Source organism: Belonocnema kinseyi, chromosome 2, assembly GCF_010883055.1.
Source record: "Belonocnema kinseyi isolate 2016_QV_RU_SX_M_011 chromosome 2, B_treatae_v1, whole genome shotgun sequence".
NCBI lineage: Eukaryota > Metazoa > Arthropoda > Insecta > Hymenoptera > Cynipidae > Belonocnema > Belonocnema kinseyi.
Window position 1 is genome coordinate 60,072,022 of NC_046658.1, and position 18,617 is coordinate 60,090,638.

At 29.1% G+C, this 18,617-nt stretch overlaps 1 protein-coding gene across 1 annotated transcript in view; it reads right to left on the bottom strand.

The window, feature by feature from the left end:
* LOC117167699 (T-related protein) overlaps positions 1-7,781 on the bottom strand; it is a 24,717-nt gene extending 16,936 nt beyond the window's left edge. Inside the window, exons 1-2 of the mRNA XM_033352828.1 lie at positions 7,690-7,781; positions 250-345 (exon numbers count right to left, since the gene is read on the bottom strand). Coding sequence (XP_033208719.1) covers positions 250-345; positions 7,690-7,712 — 119 coding nt within the window. The 5' untranslated portion in view covers positions 7,713-7,781. The remainder of the gene's footprint in view (positions 1-249; positions 346-7,689) is intronic.
* Positions 7,782-18,617: the final 10,836 nt, after the last annotated feature.

Here is an 18,617-nt window from a genome sequence, read left to right on the forward strand (position 1 = left end):
CACAAGTGTTAGCACCCTTTCTGATTTCGTAGATAATACATGTTTTTAAGAATAGTTGTTGGCCTCAATTAATTTAATTCTGCTATGCCAATAGTTTGTGCTCTATCCCCATTTGAAAAAAATTCAGTTTGTGACATTTAAAATTTCCGTCCACGACACGTTTTCACAATACTTTTCTCCATTTACGGGCGTTCTTCGAGTTATTCGATTCGGACGCTCAAGTATTATTTTTTTAAATAGAAAACTTACCTGTGGGGGTCAATTTGTACGAATTCTAGAAGTAAGGTATACATTGCCGCCGGCTCCAAACCACGAGCTACTACTTTAACTACAGGAAACATTCTTCTGTAAAATAGGAAATTAATATCACCATTAAAAATATTTATAATCAATTATTACTTCAGGTATAAAAAGATATTGGTAGCAAAAATATTTCTATACATTTGTTAGTAGTTTTTTTATCAGTTGTAGAATCTAATTTTCCTCAAATTTATACAGTAATATTTTATCATGATTGAGAAATAAACTATCAAGATGCACCGTCGCGTCGATCTTGTAAAGTTGATGTTTTTTGAACTACCCTAGCTTGGTTTTCGCTAAACGGCGTTTGTTCCTGGACACTTTTTAAAAAAGTTTCGAATTTTAATCTAGAAATTAAATATTCTTATATGAATTTTACTTGCGCGCCTTTATTCTCCCAACAAGGAAGTTGTAGCTTTCGCCGTGTTCTAAGTAAACTAAAAAAAAACGTTTTTTAGAAAGCAATTTATTGGAAATATTAATCGTAATGTTCTACGGCTAGTAGAGGAAAAACGACAATAAATTTTTGATTAAAAGTTATTAATTTTTACCTCAGACATTGAATAAATCATGCATTCATATTATCAAGCTCCTTGAGACGCTTTTGCAGGTCAGAATGATCAATCCCGGCAGCCACCTTATCGATTCTAATTAAACTTATATAAGTTGTAGTACATTATGGGTAATGTTTTGTGGCCGAAGGATTTTTGAAAATTTTGAAAATAATGGGAGCTGCACCATTTTGAAGTTTGATGCTAATTTTTCTTTAAATTGTATTATTTCCGAGGGTTTTTTTTCAGATTTGAACGAAACTTATAGATGCTTCGCAAATGAAAATTTTGTTTTACATAAAATATGAAAGTAAAAACTTCTTTAAATTTTTCGCATACAAAATTAAAACAATTTTTGAATTGGAGTTTTGATCATATTTCTTGTTTTTTATTTTTCATTGAAAAAAAATTATGGACAGCAGGCACTTACATTACACAATGCAAAGGCCATTTCAAAAAATATTTGCAATTTTTCAGCCACCTTGGGTTATTTTAATATGATTCCAACTAAAATTCGCATTTTAAGCAAAAAATGATCAAATTTACAAGCTTACTGTTAATGTTTTTCGTCGGAAATAAAATTGTATATTAAGAAATTATCGAATTTAAAAAAAGATTATTAATTTTTCGACAATCTTAGGTTAATAATAAGTTTAATAATTTGAGCTGTAGGCCTATCAAATCGAGAATTGGAATTTTCAAACAAAAATCATCATAACTTGAACAAAAATGTAGAATCTTTTAACATTTTTGGATAATGTTCGAAAATTGGTATTTTTAATAAAGAAATTAAATTTTTAAAGAAGATTCACAACTGTTTAACAATGTTATGTTATGTTGGCGTTTTACAGCGAAAATGAGGTATCTTTAGTAACAAATAATTAGATTTCAAAGAAGATTACAAATTTTTGCACAATTTATATGATGAACTAACGGATTTCACCGGAAATTTCGATATAATTTTCAAAGATTTCAAAGAAGATTTACAATTTTAGAGCAGTTTGAAGTTGTGTTATCGTTTTGACCAGAAATCGGTTATTTCAAACAAAAGTAATTAATTTCGAAGAATTTGGAATAATTTTTGTTACGTTATGTTAGTGTTTTTCGTCGAAAATTGTTATTTTTAATTCAAATTTTTTATATTTTTTAAATTATCATTATTCTTCGGATTATGATTGAGTCACTAAACTCACCACTTTTGTAAAATTTTCGATCTTGTTGGCTTTTTGCACCAGAAATTTATACTTTTAATATAAAATAGTTGGATTGAAAGAACATAACAAATTTTGGAATGACTTTAGGTAACGCTCACATTTTTCACCTAAAATCGGTGGAGATTTCAAATAAGATTTACAATTTTTAAACAATAGTTGGTTATGTTAAGACTTTTCACAGGTAATCAGTTATTAAAAAAAAAATTAGATTGGGTTTTTAACGGAACACGCTAATTTTTATTTATTTTTTTCTAAATAAAAATATTCCTTGTTTTCATCCTTGATTTAAAAAAACACAGTTGATGGTCACGCATCTGGCTCGCAAGTTATGAGTATTTAAAGAGCAATCAGATGAGTGTCCATCCACTTTTTTTTTAAATGAAAGATAAAAAATAAGGAATATGGCTATAAAAAAAATATATATCAGATTCCGTCAAAAATCCAACTACATTTTAAAAATTCATTTTATTTTTTATTGTATATAAAATAGCATCTTGTTTTACAAGATTTTAATCAGTTTCATTAGTGTCCGAAAAAATTTTCGTAAGTATAACAGTATAAAAAAATCAGCCTTGAATTTCAAAATAGTGTATCTCTCAGAATTTTCAAAAATCCTTTGGCTACAAAATATTACATATAACGCACTGTAACTTCAGTAAGTTTAATTAAAATCCATAAGCCAGGTTTGATATTTCTCACCTGGAAAACCTCTGGAGAGTCGAACGAATTTTGAGCAATAAAAAACCTTTAGCGGGAAAGTTGCTCAGAAAGGTATACATTAAAATTCACGAAATTTAAATTAGATTAAAACCTCAATTAATAATCCTATTTAACTTCCAATAATAAAATTGATGCAAACTCCTGTCAAAAAATCAAGAATCCAATGAACAAATTTGGACCACAACGAAGAAACAAAAAAAGCAAGAAAAGAAAAAATATTAATGTGTACATATATACATTAATATGTTTTTGTATAGAATTAATCATAAAAATAAATCATTCTTAATTAATTATTATGAAGGTTTTATTTCGGCCGCGTGCACAGTGGCGAAAATCTTGAATTTACTATTTAAAGGTCTGCAGCCTTCATTTATCGGCTGATTAAAAAGTTAAAAAAATTAATGATTCTTGAATTCTTCAAAAAACTTATTACAATGCGGTATTTTAATTTTTGTTACTTTTGAGCTTTTTTTAAAAACAAATGTACAAGAAATTCATTTTTCTATTAACGCTCAGATATATTAGCAATCAGCTTAAATGACCACCTGAGTATACAAAAAAGGTAAATAACTTATTTATTGTACAATTTTATAGGCATAATCAAATTTTATAAACAAATAAACCGATTTTTGCAGGAAAAATTTATATTTCATCTTACATGTTTCGTAATAGCTTATTAGACTCATGGTACTGCAAAATATAGATGCATATTTTTTTCGTGAAAATAGATTCCTTGCTATCTAATACACATCTAAGTTACTTTATTACACTTGACAAACGTCACAAAATTGTTAAATTTTAACAGCTATCTTTGGTATACAATTTTATGTGAATAAATAGAAATTTTCATCAATTTTACTTCGAGAAAAATGGTTCTCCCTCTAATATCTACCGAAATAGCTCATCAGACTTACTGAACTTCAGAAAATTATTAAAAGATAACATTTAGTCTAGTTAAAAATAATTTAGGCTATTTAATTTAATCAGTCTTATTAAAATCATCAGTTTTCTGGATGGTAATCATTTTTATAAGTCATTTCGATACATATAAGATAGAAAAGAATTTATTCCGAGAAAAATGAATGAAAGTGTTCTATTTGTTAAATTAAATTATTTATAAATAAGTTAAATGTTAAGCGTAAACGATAATGTACAGTTTAGTAAGTTTAGTAAACTATTTTCATTCGTATAAGATGAAAAAAGAAAATTTCCGAAAAATAGAGATAAAAATGTCCTATTTGTTAACTTAATTCGTTTACAACAAAGCTAAATATTGAATGTAAACAATAATATACTGCCTAGTAAACTATTCTGATACATATAAGATTGCTAAACAAGCTTTTCCTCGAAAAAGGGTTAAAGATATTCTACTTGTTAACTTCAGTTATCTTTAACGAAGCTAAACGTTAACTGTCAACTATTTTTTGTAGGTTAGTTAGTTTATGAAAATACTTTGATACAGAATAGATGTAAAAGAATTTTGTTTTGTGAAAAAATTCGCATGAATAACTTATGTTTTTCATGCATGAATTATGCAATGATTCATGTGGAAATCGATAACTTTTTTGGAACAAAAATGTTCATTATTTATTTACTCTAACCAGTCGTAGAACATCATGAAGAATATTTCCTGTAAATTTCACCAAAAAATCCAGAAATTATCTGAATTACGGCGGGTTAAAGTAAAAAGGACAAACATTATTTCTTTTTTAAAAAACGTGTTTTCGGGTTGATTTTTAAAACGGATAAAGCTATAACTTCCTTGTTCAGTGAAAAAATATGCGCAATTAGATTTCATATAAGAATATGTACTTTTACCAAAAAAATTCAAAACTTATTTGAAAAGTGTCCAGGAGTCAACGCCATTTCACGAGCAAAATTGATAATCGGTTATAGAATCCAGCCCTTCAATTTATAGAATGCAGAAATAATTTGATTAATATTATTAAAACTACAAAATAGTTTTTTTCTTAATTCTAAAATACATTCACGCTCGTATAATATTTTAATTTACAAATTTAAAGTTTCACTCACAAAGATCATAAATGTTTTACATAAAACGTTTCTGCTTCGTTACGTTGTATTCTTTTTTTTACATGAAACTTTTTTTTTAATAGCTTTTTAGACATTTTTTGTAAAGATTGTATCGAACTCTAGTCTAGAACTCTAGAATATTATAGGCAATAGAAGACGAACACGTAAAGCGGCATTTTCACAAAGGTTTCGAAATGTCCTGTCATAAAAGTTTATTGCGCTGCATTATTATTACATGGTCACGCTCTTAGGTCTTTATTTGGAAGAAAACTTGATTTTTGGTAGGATATGACGCGTGGTCCAGTCACCTTCCGACGTTTATTGAATTAAGATCTTAATTGGTGGATTTAAAGCTATAAATAACTGGATTTCTTCCGATCATGAATGGAGAGTTTTGTTTTTAGAATTTTATTTTAGTGTAGACAGTTTTACTTCTTTAATAGCAGTTAATATACACATGTTCTGAAGTCTGATGAAATCATTTAAAAATAAGAGGAAGGATTTTGATAATTTTTAATTACGAACATCACGTAATCATAGTCTTAAAACCTTCATTTCATAGAAATATAGTTTCATAAATCAAACAATTCTGAAGGTTAATCCTAATTTTATTTTTTTACTTTGGGTGTCAGGTTTTAGGGGTGCAATTATTACAGCCGTTTTCGATAAATATTTGACGGACATACACGAAGGAAAAAAAACTGTAACTCTACACTTATAACATTGTTATTGCAGGCATGAAAGATTAGGTAACGAAACTTTCAAAGATATTTTAAAACTGTTTCATCAAATGTAATGCTATTAATTTTCAATCATAATATCGACATAATAAATTTTAAGACACTTTTTATGCCTTCGACTTTTTGATTTTTATGGAAGGAGCCAGTTTTCTCTTATAATAAGAGTTAAGAAATACATCATTATTATTTTTAATCTATGTAATTCAAACAGTTCTTCCTAACTGTAAAATTTAAATTAGGAGAGCGGACATGGAAATTTCTAAATCTGTACTAACTTTAGTACAGAATTTAAAATTGAATTATATCCGAATCTTTTTGAATTAAAACAGTGAAATTTCACTGTGAAACAATGAGTCATTTTCCAATACAGAAAATTGCAGTCACCTCTTGATTTGGAGATTCATTCAAATTTGTTCAGCTGTTTTTATATGAGAAAAAAATTACGGAATTTTCACTAGGTTTCATTCATACTTTAGTAGCTTTTTCTACTGAAAAACCAGTAATACGTCACTGAAATTTGAATCACTAGTTTTTCTCCTTACATTTTAAGATTTTTCACTGAATGAGAAGGTTGTCACTGCAGATTCCCAGTTAAAGTATGTTATAAGCAGAATAGTAGTTTTAATTTTGAGAATAGAAAATACTTTTTTGATCAAATTTTGATTACATTCCATCTTTAGAATTTGAGTAAACTTTGACTGATCAAGGTAGACAAAAATAAATATGAAGTGACTAACTCAGATTTAGAAAGCAGAACACTTTTAAGTAAAGACTCAAAAACGAAATGTTTTATGTACTAAAGCTTCCTTTCTTAATTTAAATTAATTGTAATGTCGCTGGACATCCGTATAATGTATGTACTTTCAACTACTACACAGACAGTGACAATTTATAATAGTTACATTATTCACTGACTTAATTCAGACCCAGTTTTAATTATTTTTTTTCGGTTAGTTTGACTGACTATTTAGTGAAAGTGACTGCAAAATTAGTCAAATTAATTGATTAAATAGTAAAAAGTTAAAGGTATAAAAGGAATAAAAGAGAATGAAGCTTTCGAATTGAACAATTCTTTCCTATAAAGCCTTTCAAATTTCGCTGAGAAATCAGTGACTTCTTGATTTTCACCTGTATATGGAAATAAATGTCAAATAACAAAACTTTAATGTACTTTAACTTTAATTCAGGGCTTCAAACTGCGTGTGCAACTCGACACACTTTATACAGGCAGAATGCAAAAAACTACTAGACTTCCAAGTCAACAACATACACACAATTTAAAGATTTTGTTCATTTTCGGAGAGGTTTGTCTCGAGACTTTTTCTGTTGAAAATGCCAATTTTAAAAATAGAAATTCTAATTTTGAAATATTTGGCCAACTTTGACTAGATTTTTCCATCTTTCTCTATTGCAATTTTTTATATGTCAGCATGGAAAATGGAAAAAGGGCTCAAAATTCTGCATAGTCAGATGAAAAATGAACCTTGTGAGAGAAATTTTGAATTAAAAAAAAAAAAAACATTAAGATTTTAATAACTTGAAAATTTTGGAAAATAGTTATGTTTAAAATACAATTTTTGCCCATTATTTCGTATTAATGTAAATTTTGCTCAGGTTATATTAGTTTACCGACTTTTGAATGCGAATAAGAACAAAAGTAGCTAGTTTAACGAATTGATCATTATTATACTTGAGTATTCCAAAAATTGTTTAATTAGTCCAAAATCTACTTCGGCGAGATAAAATGGAATGACTCTGTAATTTATGATAATAAATATTTATTCCTTATTTCCCGGGGCGAGGGGTGCCTAAGAAAGTTATACATTTTTCATTTTTTAGGCCCTACGTAAATGGAATTAACTTCCAATATGTAAGTAAAAAATGACTGGATTTCCAAGTATTTTTTTAAAAGTGAAAGTTACTAAACTTGCAGTACATACTTATTAAAAAAATGAAGTTGAGTCAACAATTAAATGTTTAAATTGGCTGAACGACTTCTGGAAAAACAGTTTGACACTAGACTAGAATTTGAGTGAGTCACTGATTTCAAGTCAAATTCCACCGACTCGAGATTAAAATGTGATGAATCATAAAAATGAACCAAATATATCAACTAAAATCTCTAATCACCTTCCATTCTTGGTGACAATCATCTCATTCGTAATACACTGAAATCTGGTCCACAATTCTCTATCCTCAAGCGAAAGCGAAAGCGCTTGATTATTAGATCCACACTGTTGTGCACTTGTCGGCCTCTCATTTCTTTCATCCCTTTCATCTATCTCGCGTTCGCAGCATCCGGCTGATCGCGGCGAATTGTCACCATTCGCTGAAGAAGACTGCATATCCCTGATTCGTCTAAAGTTCCAAATTCAAAGTTCAAATTAAATATTAAACTTGAAATAGACACCCCACGCGCGATCTCACGCGCCGATCTATAGATCGCGCACGCGCACTCCTCGTTTTTGATGAATTTATCAATTAGAGATGATTTAATCAGCGGGACGCCGCCACTAACACTTGGCTAAACAAAGCAATTATATAGCTTGCTGGTGAGGTTATACAATACACTTTTACACTTTACACTTCCGTCGTACATCAAACCTGGCAAATCGCACGTTATAGATTTTGATTATTATGTCCGCACTCTCGTGCTTGCTGCTTGTAACACTTGGGCGCGATATTTCGCACTAGCTGGTGAAGAAGACGTCGGACTCGCATCCTCCAGATCCTCAGAGTCGCACCATCAATTGGCTGCCCACTTCTCCACAGCTAGGCGTTAATCTGACTTAATTAGGATTGCTTAGGGTAAAAAGATGGCCGAACTATTCTGCCATTGGTGGAATGCCTTTGGGTTTCGGTAGCAGGAGAGGATTGGTTTTGGGCCCATTTGGTAAAGCTTGAGACACGCCTTCGAGTTTATGTCTTGCCAATGGTAGCAAGAATTCCTCAAAGCGAGATTGTGTACTTAGAATGAGTCTTTTGTACCGTGCGACCGCCCATGTGATCCCCGGTATGTTATTTTGTTCCATTCCGTATGCACAGCACAGCACAGCGGATGGAGAACTAGAAGCTGAACCCCCGAAGAATCTGCGAGGTGGTAGCGATTTTCACGGATTTCCTCAGATGTAGTAGTTATACGCCACGTCGTGTTGCGGTTTAGATTATTTTTTTATTATTCCTGCATTATGTTTTGGTGCTTTAATTTGGTCGTTTTCGATCTATGGATTTTTATTTATGATTGATATGGTAATATTGTGGATGAAGTGTTTTTTTATTTAGTATAATGATGGAGTGATTTCGAAGCAGTGTGATTTTTTGAGGATTTTTTGGCCAGGATCTGGGTATAAAATCTTGGACTGTTAAGAAAGGTATTGTATATATGGTTAGTTCAAGTTTGTTTTTAACACTTTCTTTGTGACGTTATTCTCACGGCGATATTTCTTTAACAAAATAATTCTGGTATTTGAAGTATATTATCCCAGGGGCAGTATCGATTCCACAGAAACAAACTCTGAATTTTTATTTGAAGAAAAAATCTACTCCGTCAATTCTATATACTCTAGTACCCTACAAATATTTATTTTTATTTGATTATTTACATAATGCACCTCGTAAAACTATAAAGAAAGTTAAAGCTTAAATTAACTTCACAATGCAATCCTGCCGGATAAATTTCACGCAAGGTAATTTAATAACTATAATATTTTTTAAACTCCACACAAAAATAAAATAAATTGTTCAAAGGGCTACACAATATTACGGAGGGAAGAAAATTATTTGTTAAAATCTATTTTTTAGTATGTTAAAAATTGCTAGCACGTCCTGTCAAGAGAAACCCTGATATTTTTTACCATTCGTTAGATAATTTCTTCTACATACCTTTTCTCGTGTCGTTTAGAGACATTTATGTTTAACTTTTTTAATAAAAAACTCTTTATAACTTTTATGAAAGCTATTTTTGCATTTTTCATATTTAAAAAAGTAGTGGTAAGCCTATGTTTTTTTCATTCTAAAAGAATCAATTTAATGGAAAACACTTTAAGTTATATTAGCTACAAAAATTTTAACTTTATCACAAACTATTTTTTCTAATACATGATTTTATATTTTGTTACTTTGTTATCGAAATCTGGAGCCGTAAAAAAACCATGTAATTGTTGCATCAATGTTTAATTTTTCAATTAAAAAAAAATTTAGCTTCTCTGTGCTTCCAAAAGCAACATTTAACAAACTTGAAACTTAGTGGTGACTTTTTGAAATAAAAAATGCTCCTGCGGGTTACTAACTCTAACTAAGTCTTCACAATCCTAAATACGTCTTCAATAAGGTAAATAATTTTTTATTTTAGCAAATTGAACCTGATCACATTTTTTATGTACGTTTTTTGGCATTATATGCTAGTAAAAAAATTTAATTAACAAAATGCAAGTTTTTTTTATAAATTTTGAAAATGAATAAAAACAACATTTTTAAATATTCACACGGTTCAGTTGAAATCACTTCAACCCAAAGATACTAAACCAAAAAAGGTTTTTCTTGATTTTGTATCTGAGATGTCTTAGAACTATTTTTGACCAAAAAGTGAAATCTTCCCCGGAGCTGTTTTTGGAAAAAAAAACCACTTTTAATGTGAAAAAATCGAAATTCCCTCTTTTTCTCGAAAACGGAGCAAGATAGGAAAAAAAGTGAATAGAGGAAAATTTTGATTGGAAAAATTCCTGTAAAAGACCCGTATTATCATCTTTATATATACTCATTTCGTTGCCTTCAAAAACTTTATTTTTCTATTTTACTATATTTTTTTGGCCTTATTTCTTGTTCTAGAAATCATTATTTGAAGTAGAATTGAAGCTTCATGCCAGATGAAAAATAGAACAAATAAATATTTTTCGAATTGTCTGAATACATTCCTAGCCTTTCTAGTTTAATTAATTATATCGAGAACAAGAAATAAGAAAAAATAGAATGATAGTAAGATACAAAAATCGAACAATTTTTCAAGAAGACGTAGTGAGCTTAAAAATTATAAAATGAATCTTTTTGCAGGAATTTTTCCCAGAAACAATTTTTCTCTTTTCATTTGTTTTTCACATCTCGCTACTTTTTCGAGAAAACTAGGTATTTCGAGTTTTTAAAATTAAAAATATATTTTTTTCAAAAACGGCTACGGAGAAGATTTTGTTTTTTTTTATCAAAAAATAGTCGTAGATAAACATTCTTCATTTGTATTAAAATAAAAATATATGGCATACCTTTAGTTTTACTGGAGAACATCTTGTCAAAAAGTAGGTCTGTGGAAAAGAGAGGGTTCAATGATTTTCAGAATTGAAAATATATTATCAGTCTTATTCTCAGCCTTATAAAAGAAAAAAAAGCTGCTCTTGAAGAATAAAGTTTAAAACTTACGGAAAATAATTATTTTAACCATGTTTATTGCAACTAAAATGTTCCATATAACTCTACTGTTACCAATTTTGAAAACAAATAAATAATCTTAAAATGTAATTATTTGTCAACGATTTTACCCATAGAAAAATGTACTTGAAAAACTGGGAATAGTAGAGTTGTAGAGAATGTTTTCTCCTGCAAATAAACAATCATTTATTAAAATCGAACCATTTTTTCAAAATGTGTAAGAAGCAATAGTAAGAAAAAATTCAATTTCATTCATCGTAATCATTAAAAATAATATTTTTAACATTTGTTAAAATTTGATTGCATTCTAACAAACAGTTCAATCATTTTTCATAATTTTATATTATTTTCAAATGATTAAATTGACTCGTATATAGTTTCTTTTCGTATGCAATTTGTATACATTTGCACCTTTAAAATTATACCTCTTGTATTATGCTACCATTTTTTCTTCATTTACTTTTTCAAAGACAAAGCCAGAGGACCCGAATTTTCTCGCCGATAGTACTTTTAAACAATGTAATTTAATTTTGTATAGAATTGAAAAAAATATGAATTAATAAATGATTTTGTGTGTAGCGTTTCCTCGTACAGAATCATATTGTTCAGAATTGATTTATATTCGTAAATTTTAATTTATACCTTTGTGTATAGGCTTTTGAATTTTACAATTTGAAATCCTGGATATTTAAATAAGAAAAGATGATATAAAGTTAGTTCTTGAGTGTAACATTTCTTTTGTTATTGATAAAACTTTTTGTGCTACATATAATTATAACACAACTTCACGATTATATTTTTATTTATTTTATATTATTATTTTATATTATATTTTGTCGCAATTCTATTTTTACAATTTGAAATTCTGGTAATTCAAATAAGGAAATATTTTAGAAAGTATGTTCTTGAGTATAACTTTTCTTTTGTTATTAATAAAACTTTTTGTGCTACATAGAATCATGATAAAACTTCACTTAGAGAAGTTTGTATAATTATTAAACTATATTTATGTCTTCTGGATACGGTTTTGTTTAAATAATAAATAAATTAAATTTTATCATTTTCAATTTATATTGATGAAATTGAAACAAACATGTCTACTTCAACAAATTTACTGAAATATATGCACACTCTTTTTTCAAAAAAGTCATACGAAACTCTATAAAAACCCTATACGTGTTAAGTGAGTCCAAGGCAAAAGCATTGGCTATATGTTAATTCTGTAAGTGGATATTACAAAATAGTGAAATTTTTTATACTTATGAGAATAATTTATAACTTCCTATATAAGGAATATTGATTTATTTTATAGACTTATTTTAAAAGAAAATTTCTGGATATAAAATACCAATACGTTAAAGTCTATAAATTGTTAAAAAACGTTTTAAAATGTGTATAAGTCAAATTAACATTAAACACATGAAAATTATTATTTAATTAAATTAGAGACATTCAAATACACGCAACGATATATTTACCATTGCATTGTTATTTCTCCGGTCATTAAAATTAAAAATGTTACACTCTTACAGAATAGCCGACATGGATACAGGGTATGGATACGGAATCCAAAATGCGTTTCAGGCTAAATCACAAAAATCAACAAGTTTGCTGTGGATAGAGGAACAGTCGTATTACGAATATTTGACGAGAGCCGTCTGTTTGAAGTGTATTTTTTACATAGACATGCTCTATTTGCTTGAGCCATTTTTTGAAACTTGTTCAGAACCAAACTTCGTTTTGAATACCTTGTACATAAACTCTACTAATCATTTTCTGAAAATCGTCTGCTTAATTTAAATAAAAATTCTTCATCCCTTTGAAAGATTTCAGTCATAAACACTGGACTTCCTTTATTCAATTTAAATTTTAAAATAAAAATAAAATAAAAGGCATAAATAGAGTTTATAAGAAAGCCCATTTTTTATTTTTTTGAAAATCGGGACCGGAGCACAATAGGAACAATTTGTGGGCGCGATCAACAAATAGTACAAATATTTTTAGACTAACCTAATGGGATTTTGGAAAAACATGAAGAAAATAAAGTTCAAAAGCAATTTTTTAAGAATTCATAGTAGGATGATCCAAAAAATGATTTTTTTGAAAAGTGGAAATGCTTTTCGATTTAAAAAAAATATAAGTCAATCGGTCAACATTGGATCAATTTAAATCGATAGGATGACTCAAAGCGCTGTCTCAAAAATTTTGAGTTAAAAATTGCATAAAACTCGAAAAATAATCATCATTTAGTACTCCTGTGAGACTTATTAGAGTTATAAAAAACTTTTAACTAATTTTTTATTTAATTTTTGACGTATCTAGAGCATATAGGCTATTGAAAGTTATTGTTTCTTTTTTGTAATAGTTAGATATTTCCATTACGCAGGATTTTTTTACCGTAATATTTCTAGCAGGTCATGTGTTTCTCGGTTCCTGATGGACTAAACAAATTGTTAAAGTTCCCAAATTTTTTAAACTAATCAAAAAAATCGCCATATATAGATCTATATACACACTATTTTTTATACTTTAATCTTTCATAAAAAATATGTAGACAGAAAGATTGCAAGAAATAGAAGTCATGTAAATCACGTTTTGGAAGTCATGTAAAATAAAATTTTGAATAAAGAAGAATAAATTGATATATTTCGCTCCCAGACAGGCCCAAATAAAATTAAAATTTTTTTTAATCGCACATTTAAGTTCTAATACATTTTCAACTAGGTTTCTGAAAATTTCATATCAATCAATGAAACCGTTCTCGTATCGCTTTAGAAATTAAAAAAAAAAATACTTATCCATGCGCCTAACGCTGTTTTCTTTGAAACAAAAGCTTATGAAGACAAAAATATTGTTCTGCTTCATGTGAAATCTGATTTTATAAAAACTATGCAATTAATCATTAACTGATGAAAAATAATTGTATGATTGGTGATTTTAAAAATCAGAAATATAATTAGCCATTCTGCAAAAAAAAAACTTTTTGTAATCGTATAGAGAACTAAACAATTCATATTTTTCAAGAAGAAATAACTAATCTGAGATTATTGAAGTCAAATTTTATTTGTTCTGATTTTTGTATCGTATAAAATTGCGAACACTCCATTTTTACCAGTTTAAATCCAAAAATCAAGTTTAAAAAATAAATAAAATGAGATTATAAGGTATAATACAGGTTTATATTTTTGTAAATTTTTTTGCAACGATTACATTTGCTATCCTGCCTTTTTTCGTATCTCATTTAGTTTTCGAGAAAAACTTGAACATTACATTTTTTTAATTAAAAAATATATTTTCTTAATTTGCCTGCCGCGCGGGCACAGTCTCGCGCTTTGCGATTAATAATATACTACGCACTCGATCATTGTACATTCCCCATATTTTTGCATAGGACTATTAATATTAAAGTTTAAACCATTGACAACTGAGATTTAGTGAATATGAATTCTCCTTTGTTAAAGCTTTTCCAGTTTTAACGAACACAATATCATCATGTGTTTCTTGAGAAAGAAATATTAAAAGCAAATTATCAGATCTAATTTTAAAACACCCCTTTTGTTATTAAACATTTTATTCTACCTCGTGTCTTTTTGTCTAAAAGTGTAATTGTTTTATTCGTAATGCCATTTTTTACGAATAAAACAAAAACTGCCCATCTTACCATACAATTATTAATAACAAATATTGTAGCTGCTTTTCGGGTGAACAACTTTGGTCTGTTTATTTTTTCCATAGCTTGTGTCGTTTGTCCAAAAATTTTAATTTCTAATGCCTTTTTTAACGAATATTGAATATTGTCGATTTTTCAATAAAATTTAAGAAGTTGTTTTGATCATCCTGTAGGGCTGTCAAAAATGAACGTTTTGAAAATGCTGTGAGGCCGACCATTTTTGTTCATCGAAAACAGTTTTTTGGATAAATATTGTTCGAATTTCCGAGTATTGCGTACAGCTATAAATAAAATTTTCAAATATAGAAAAAAATATGGTCTCAAAAATTTTCAAGATACTCAAACTTTTTAAATTTTTATCCAAAATAGCTGGCTAACGAACTAGTCCTTTCTTTTTACACCCTTAAAAAGTGTGCGAAAGCACAATCCAATCAGAGTAATCTTTCAGAAGTTATCTGGTATACAGACGACAATGAAAATTATGAGAATGTAATAACGATTCTTGGCTATTTCAAAATGTTTGAAAATTCTTCATGATTCGCAAAACGTGAATATAATTATTAAAAAATGTAATTTGTGTGTTATTTAGGCTGACGGTATTCTAAATCAAGAGTAGGGAATTGCATTTTATACTTCTAGTTTGTAAAATCATTCTCTTATATTAAATTATGTGAAAAATTGTTAATTAGTTTCTTGATGAGGAAGTGATATAGTAAACTTGTATTTTTTTTTAGTTGATGCATTATTTCCGCGATGGATATGATGTCTCAATTGTCGGCAACATCCCTCAAATATAGTTAAATAAATCCCTAGTGGACATAAACATAAACCCATAAATGCAAACCACCGTCGGCCACCCATTTTTCCTTCCGTAGGCAGACAGCAGACACAGCAGGTGTTGTAAAATCCTGCAGAATCCCTCAACAGTCTGAACGGTAAACATTGATTAACCCAAGAATTTTTATGACACCTATCCATTATTTGACTAGCTACCATTAGTAATGCACTCTTATCTCACCTTTTTTCCCTTTTCCTTTTTCCTTTTTCACTTCTGCCTTGCCGAGCATTGCCAGCTACTGCTCTTTCAAAAAAAATTTCTTCCTGTTTTTCACGCTCTGAATAATATTTGTTTTAAGTTTAAAAAACCGTTTCTTCAGTATATTTTTTCATTTAGCTCAGGCTCGAATACAAAAAAGTAACCTGAGGAGCCTCGGAAAATTATATATTCTCACACTCAGAAAAATGTTTGCTTGAATCAAGCAAAGATTTGTTTCACCCTATATTAAAGCTAGTATTTAATTTATTCGAACAAAATTTGTTTCAATTAAACAATGGTGCGTTTGAATAAAAAAAAAATATTTTAATCAATCACGTATTTAATTGTCCCGATATCAAGGAAAGAATTTGTTCAATTCAAAAAAAACTTTTTCTGCGCTTACAGAACTATGACTAATCTATAGTCATTTTCTGATTACTAAATAATTTTCAAAGACATAAAAATTAGAATATTAATGCTCTTATTCCTGAAAAAATTTTAATTGAAGTATTGAGTACTTAACTACGAAATCAAAGCATTCAAAATGTTACACGGAGAAAAAGATATCGCACAATGATATCGCAAAACTTCTATATTGCAAGAAATCGCAATATGATAACGTACAATCAGATCCCGGTGCTTTGTACGATATTAAAATGCACTAATATCACATAAAAAAATGAAGTTAAATTGTGTTGCTGTCGTCTGCTACGTCGGCGTTCTTAGCAGCAACGGGAAAAAGGCAGAGTATGAGTTCGAGCTATAAATCGGGACACCAGATTTAAAACAATCACAGAAAAAAGTAAAAATTTGCTGCAGGTAAGGCCTGCAACGGTTAATGATTAAATATATTTCGGCGAAAGTTTCACTGAGGTTAGGAAAATAATTTTGAACTCGTCGACTGTGTTGCGCTGAAGTGAGAAAATTTCGGTAAAACATGTAGAATCAACAACAGAAAACACAAACCAAATTTTTTCTTACTGATATATTTCCTCCGAGAGAAATCACATTATTGTAGACGAATTAGCATATTAGCATATTAGCTTATGCAGTACCATTTAGCAGAAGCTAAGCTTATAAGATGAAAGATTATCCAGGCAAGGTTAAAAATCGGAAATTATCTTCGATTCATGTAAAGTTTATCTGGCAAGGTTAATTTTTGGTTCGGTGAATCTTTCACCTGGAATCGATGTAAACTTTATCTTTAATTTTTTCTGTGATCGTTTGCTGAAAACTTTAAAATTGAGAAACGTGAAAAAAGTATTCTATTTTCATTCTGTCAAAAGTAGGTTGGATAAGACCATTTCGAATCGCCACTAAAGATCACCTTTATTATAAGCACACCTAAAATTTTCAAATTGTAAAGTTTGATTTTCGATATTTGAAAATTGAAAAAGCTCAAAAATCGTTTTTATACTTGGAATTACAAGTAAGGGTGGTTTTTTTGGGATTCACGAACGATCTCACGTTGTCTATAATTCGGGCCATAAAAAAGATTTTTCTTGCTATTTAATTGGTAATTTTCGAAAACTAAACCTGTCTTTTGTAAATCTGGATTAGATAATGTGTGAGGGTAATGAACGCTTAAAAAATGTATTCGTGCTAAACCCTTTTAATCCTTTTATCTTATTATTATTTTTGGGTTTGACTGGGGTTCGATACTGGGACCTACACTGTAAAAAAAGATTTGTGTAAAATTACAAAGTTTCGGAAAATTAAATATTGTATCATTGTAAATATCACACACTTCACTGTGTGATTTTACAAAAGTATGTGAAATTACATCCTATAGCGATGTAAATAAAAAGACCCTCGAACAGCAGTGTAATATTACACACTCGATAAAAATAAAATTACGCATTCCCTCGTACGAATTTTATATTCAGAAAAGAAAATTCAGTCTCAGCGTGTAAAAATACCATGCGTCGGTAAAATCAATTTCCAGTGATTGAAAATTGAATCGAGATTTTTAATTTTGCCAAAGATCTTTAATTTTACCCTGGCCGAAACTGTACAAATTTTGATTTATAATTAATTAAAAATTTAGAATAATTAATCAAATAATATGTGAATACGAGAGCGTCTCTCGTGTTCGTTGTTTATCGATGCCTTCATCCTTCAATTTTGGAGAGGCAAATTAATGCGAGGAAATTGATAGCTATGTTCAACTTTTTGGACAGCTTTCACACAAAGTAGACCGAATTCGAGCTATTCCTATTTTGCCTTTTATATTTTCTGCTATTAGAACAGAAAAAATGCGGTTATTCAAAACGCCTATTTCATATTTTTTTTACGGAATATGTAAACATCAAAAAAATACCCATAGTATCTTATGTGTTTTAGGTAAGTGGTAACGTGTCCGGCTTGTGTTTCTTCAATCTCCATGAAATAGTAGGAAGTTTGAGCTTTCGATTGTTCGAAACCTTACGCCCTGATAAATTTAATTTTTTTCTTTCACATAATGAATTTTACATTTTCGCATGTAAAATTATCGGCCGAATTGGAATATCACAACAGATTCGTGAAGTTACTCCGATACAAGAGGGTCCTTTTATTTACATCCACCAGAGATGTAAAATTTAATAGATTTTTTTACAGTGTATATAAAATTAATTGGGAGTATATTTATATCCAGATAGTAACCGGAAGCAGGTGTATTTTATGTTAGAAGAGAAAATATAGCATAGGTGTTTGTGGCATTCGCCAAGTTGCGGTTTTTCGAAGTTCCAACTTCACAAATGCCCCCGCGAGTCTTTTTTAACTTAGAAGATTCACTTTGGGCCAACAATACCGACTATTTATCCGGCTATACCATACCGGCCGTAAATACCATATCGAAAATACATGTTTTTTGCTTTGATTCGGATATGAATATTTCTTGAAAATGAGTCTTTTTGGTCTTTTTTTTATTCCTTTTTCTGGATCTACATTTTA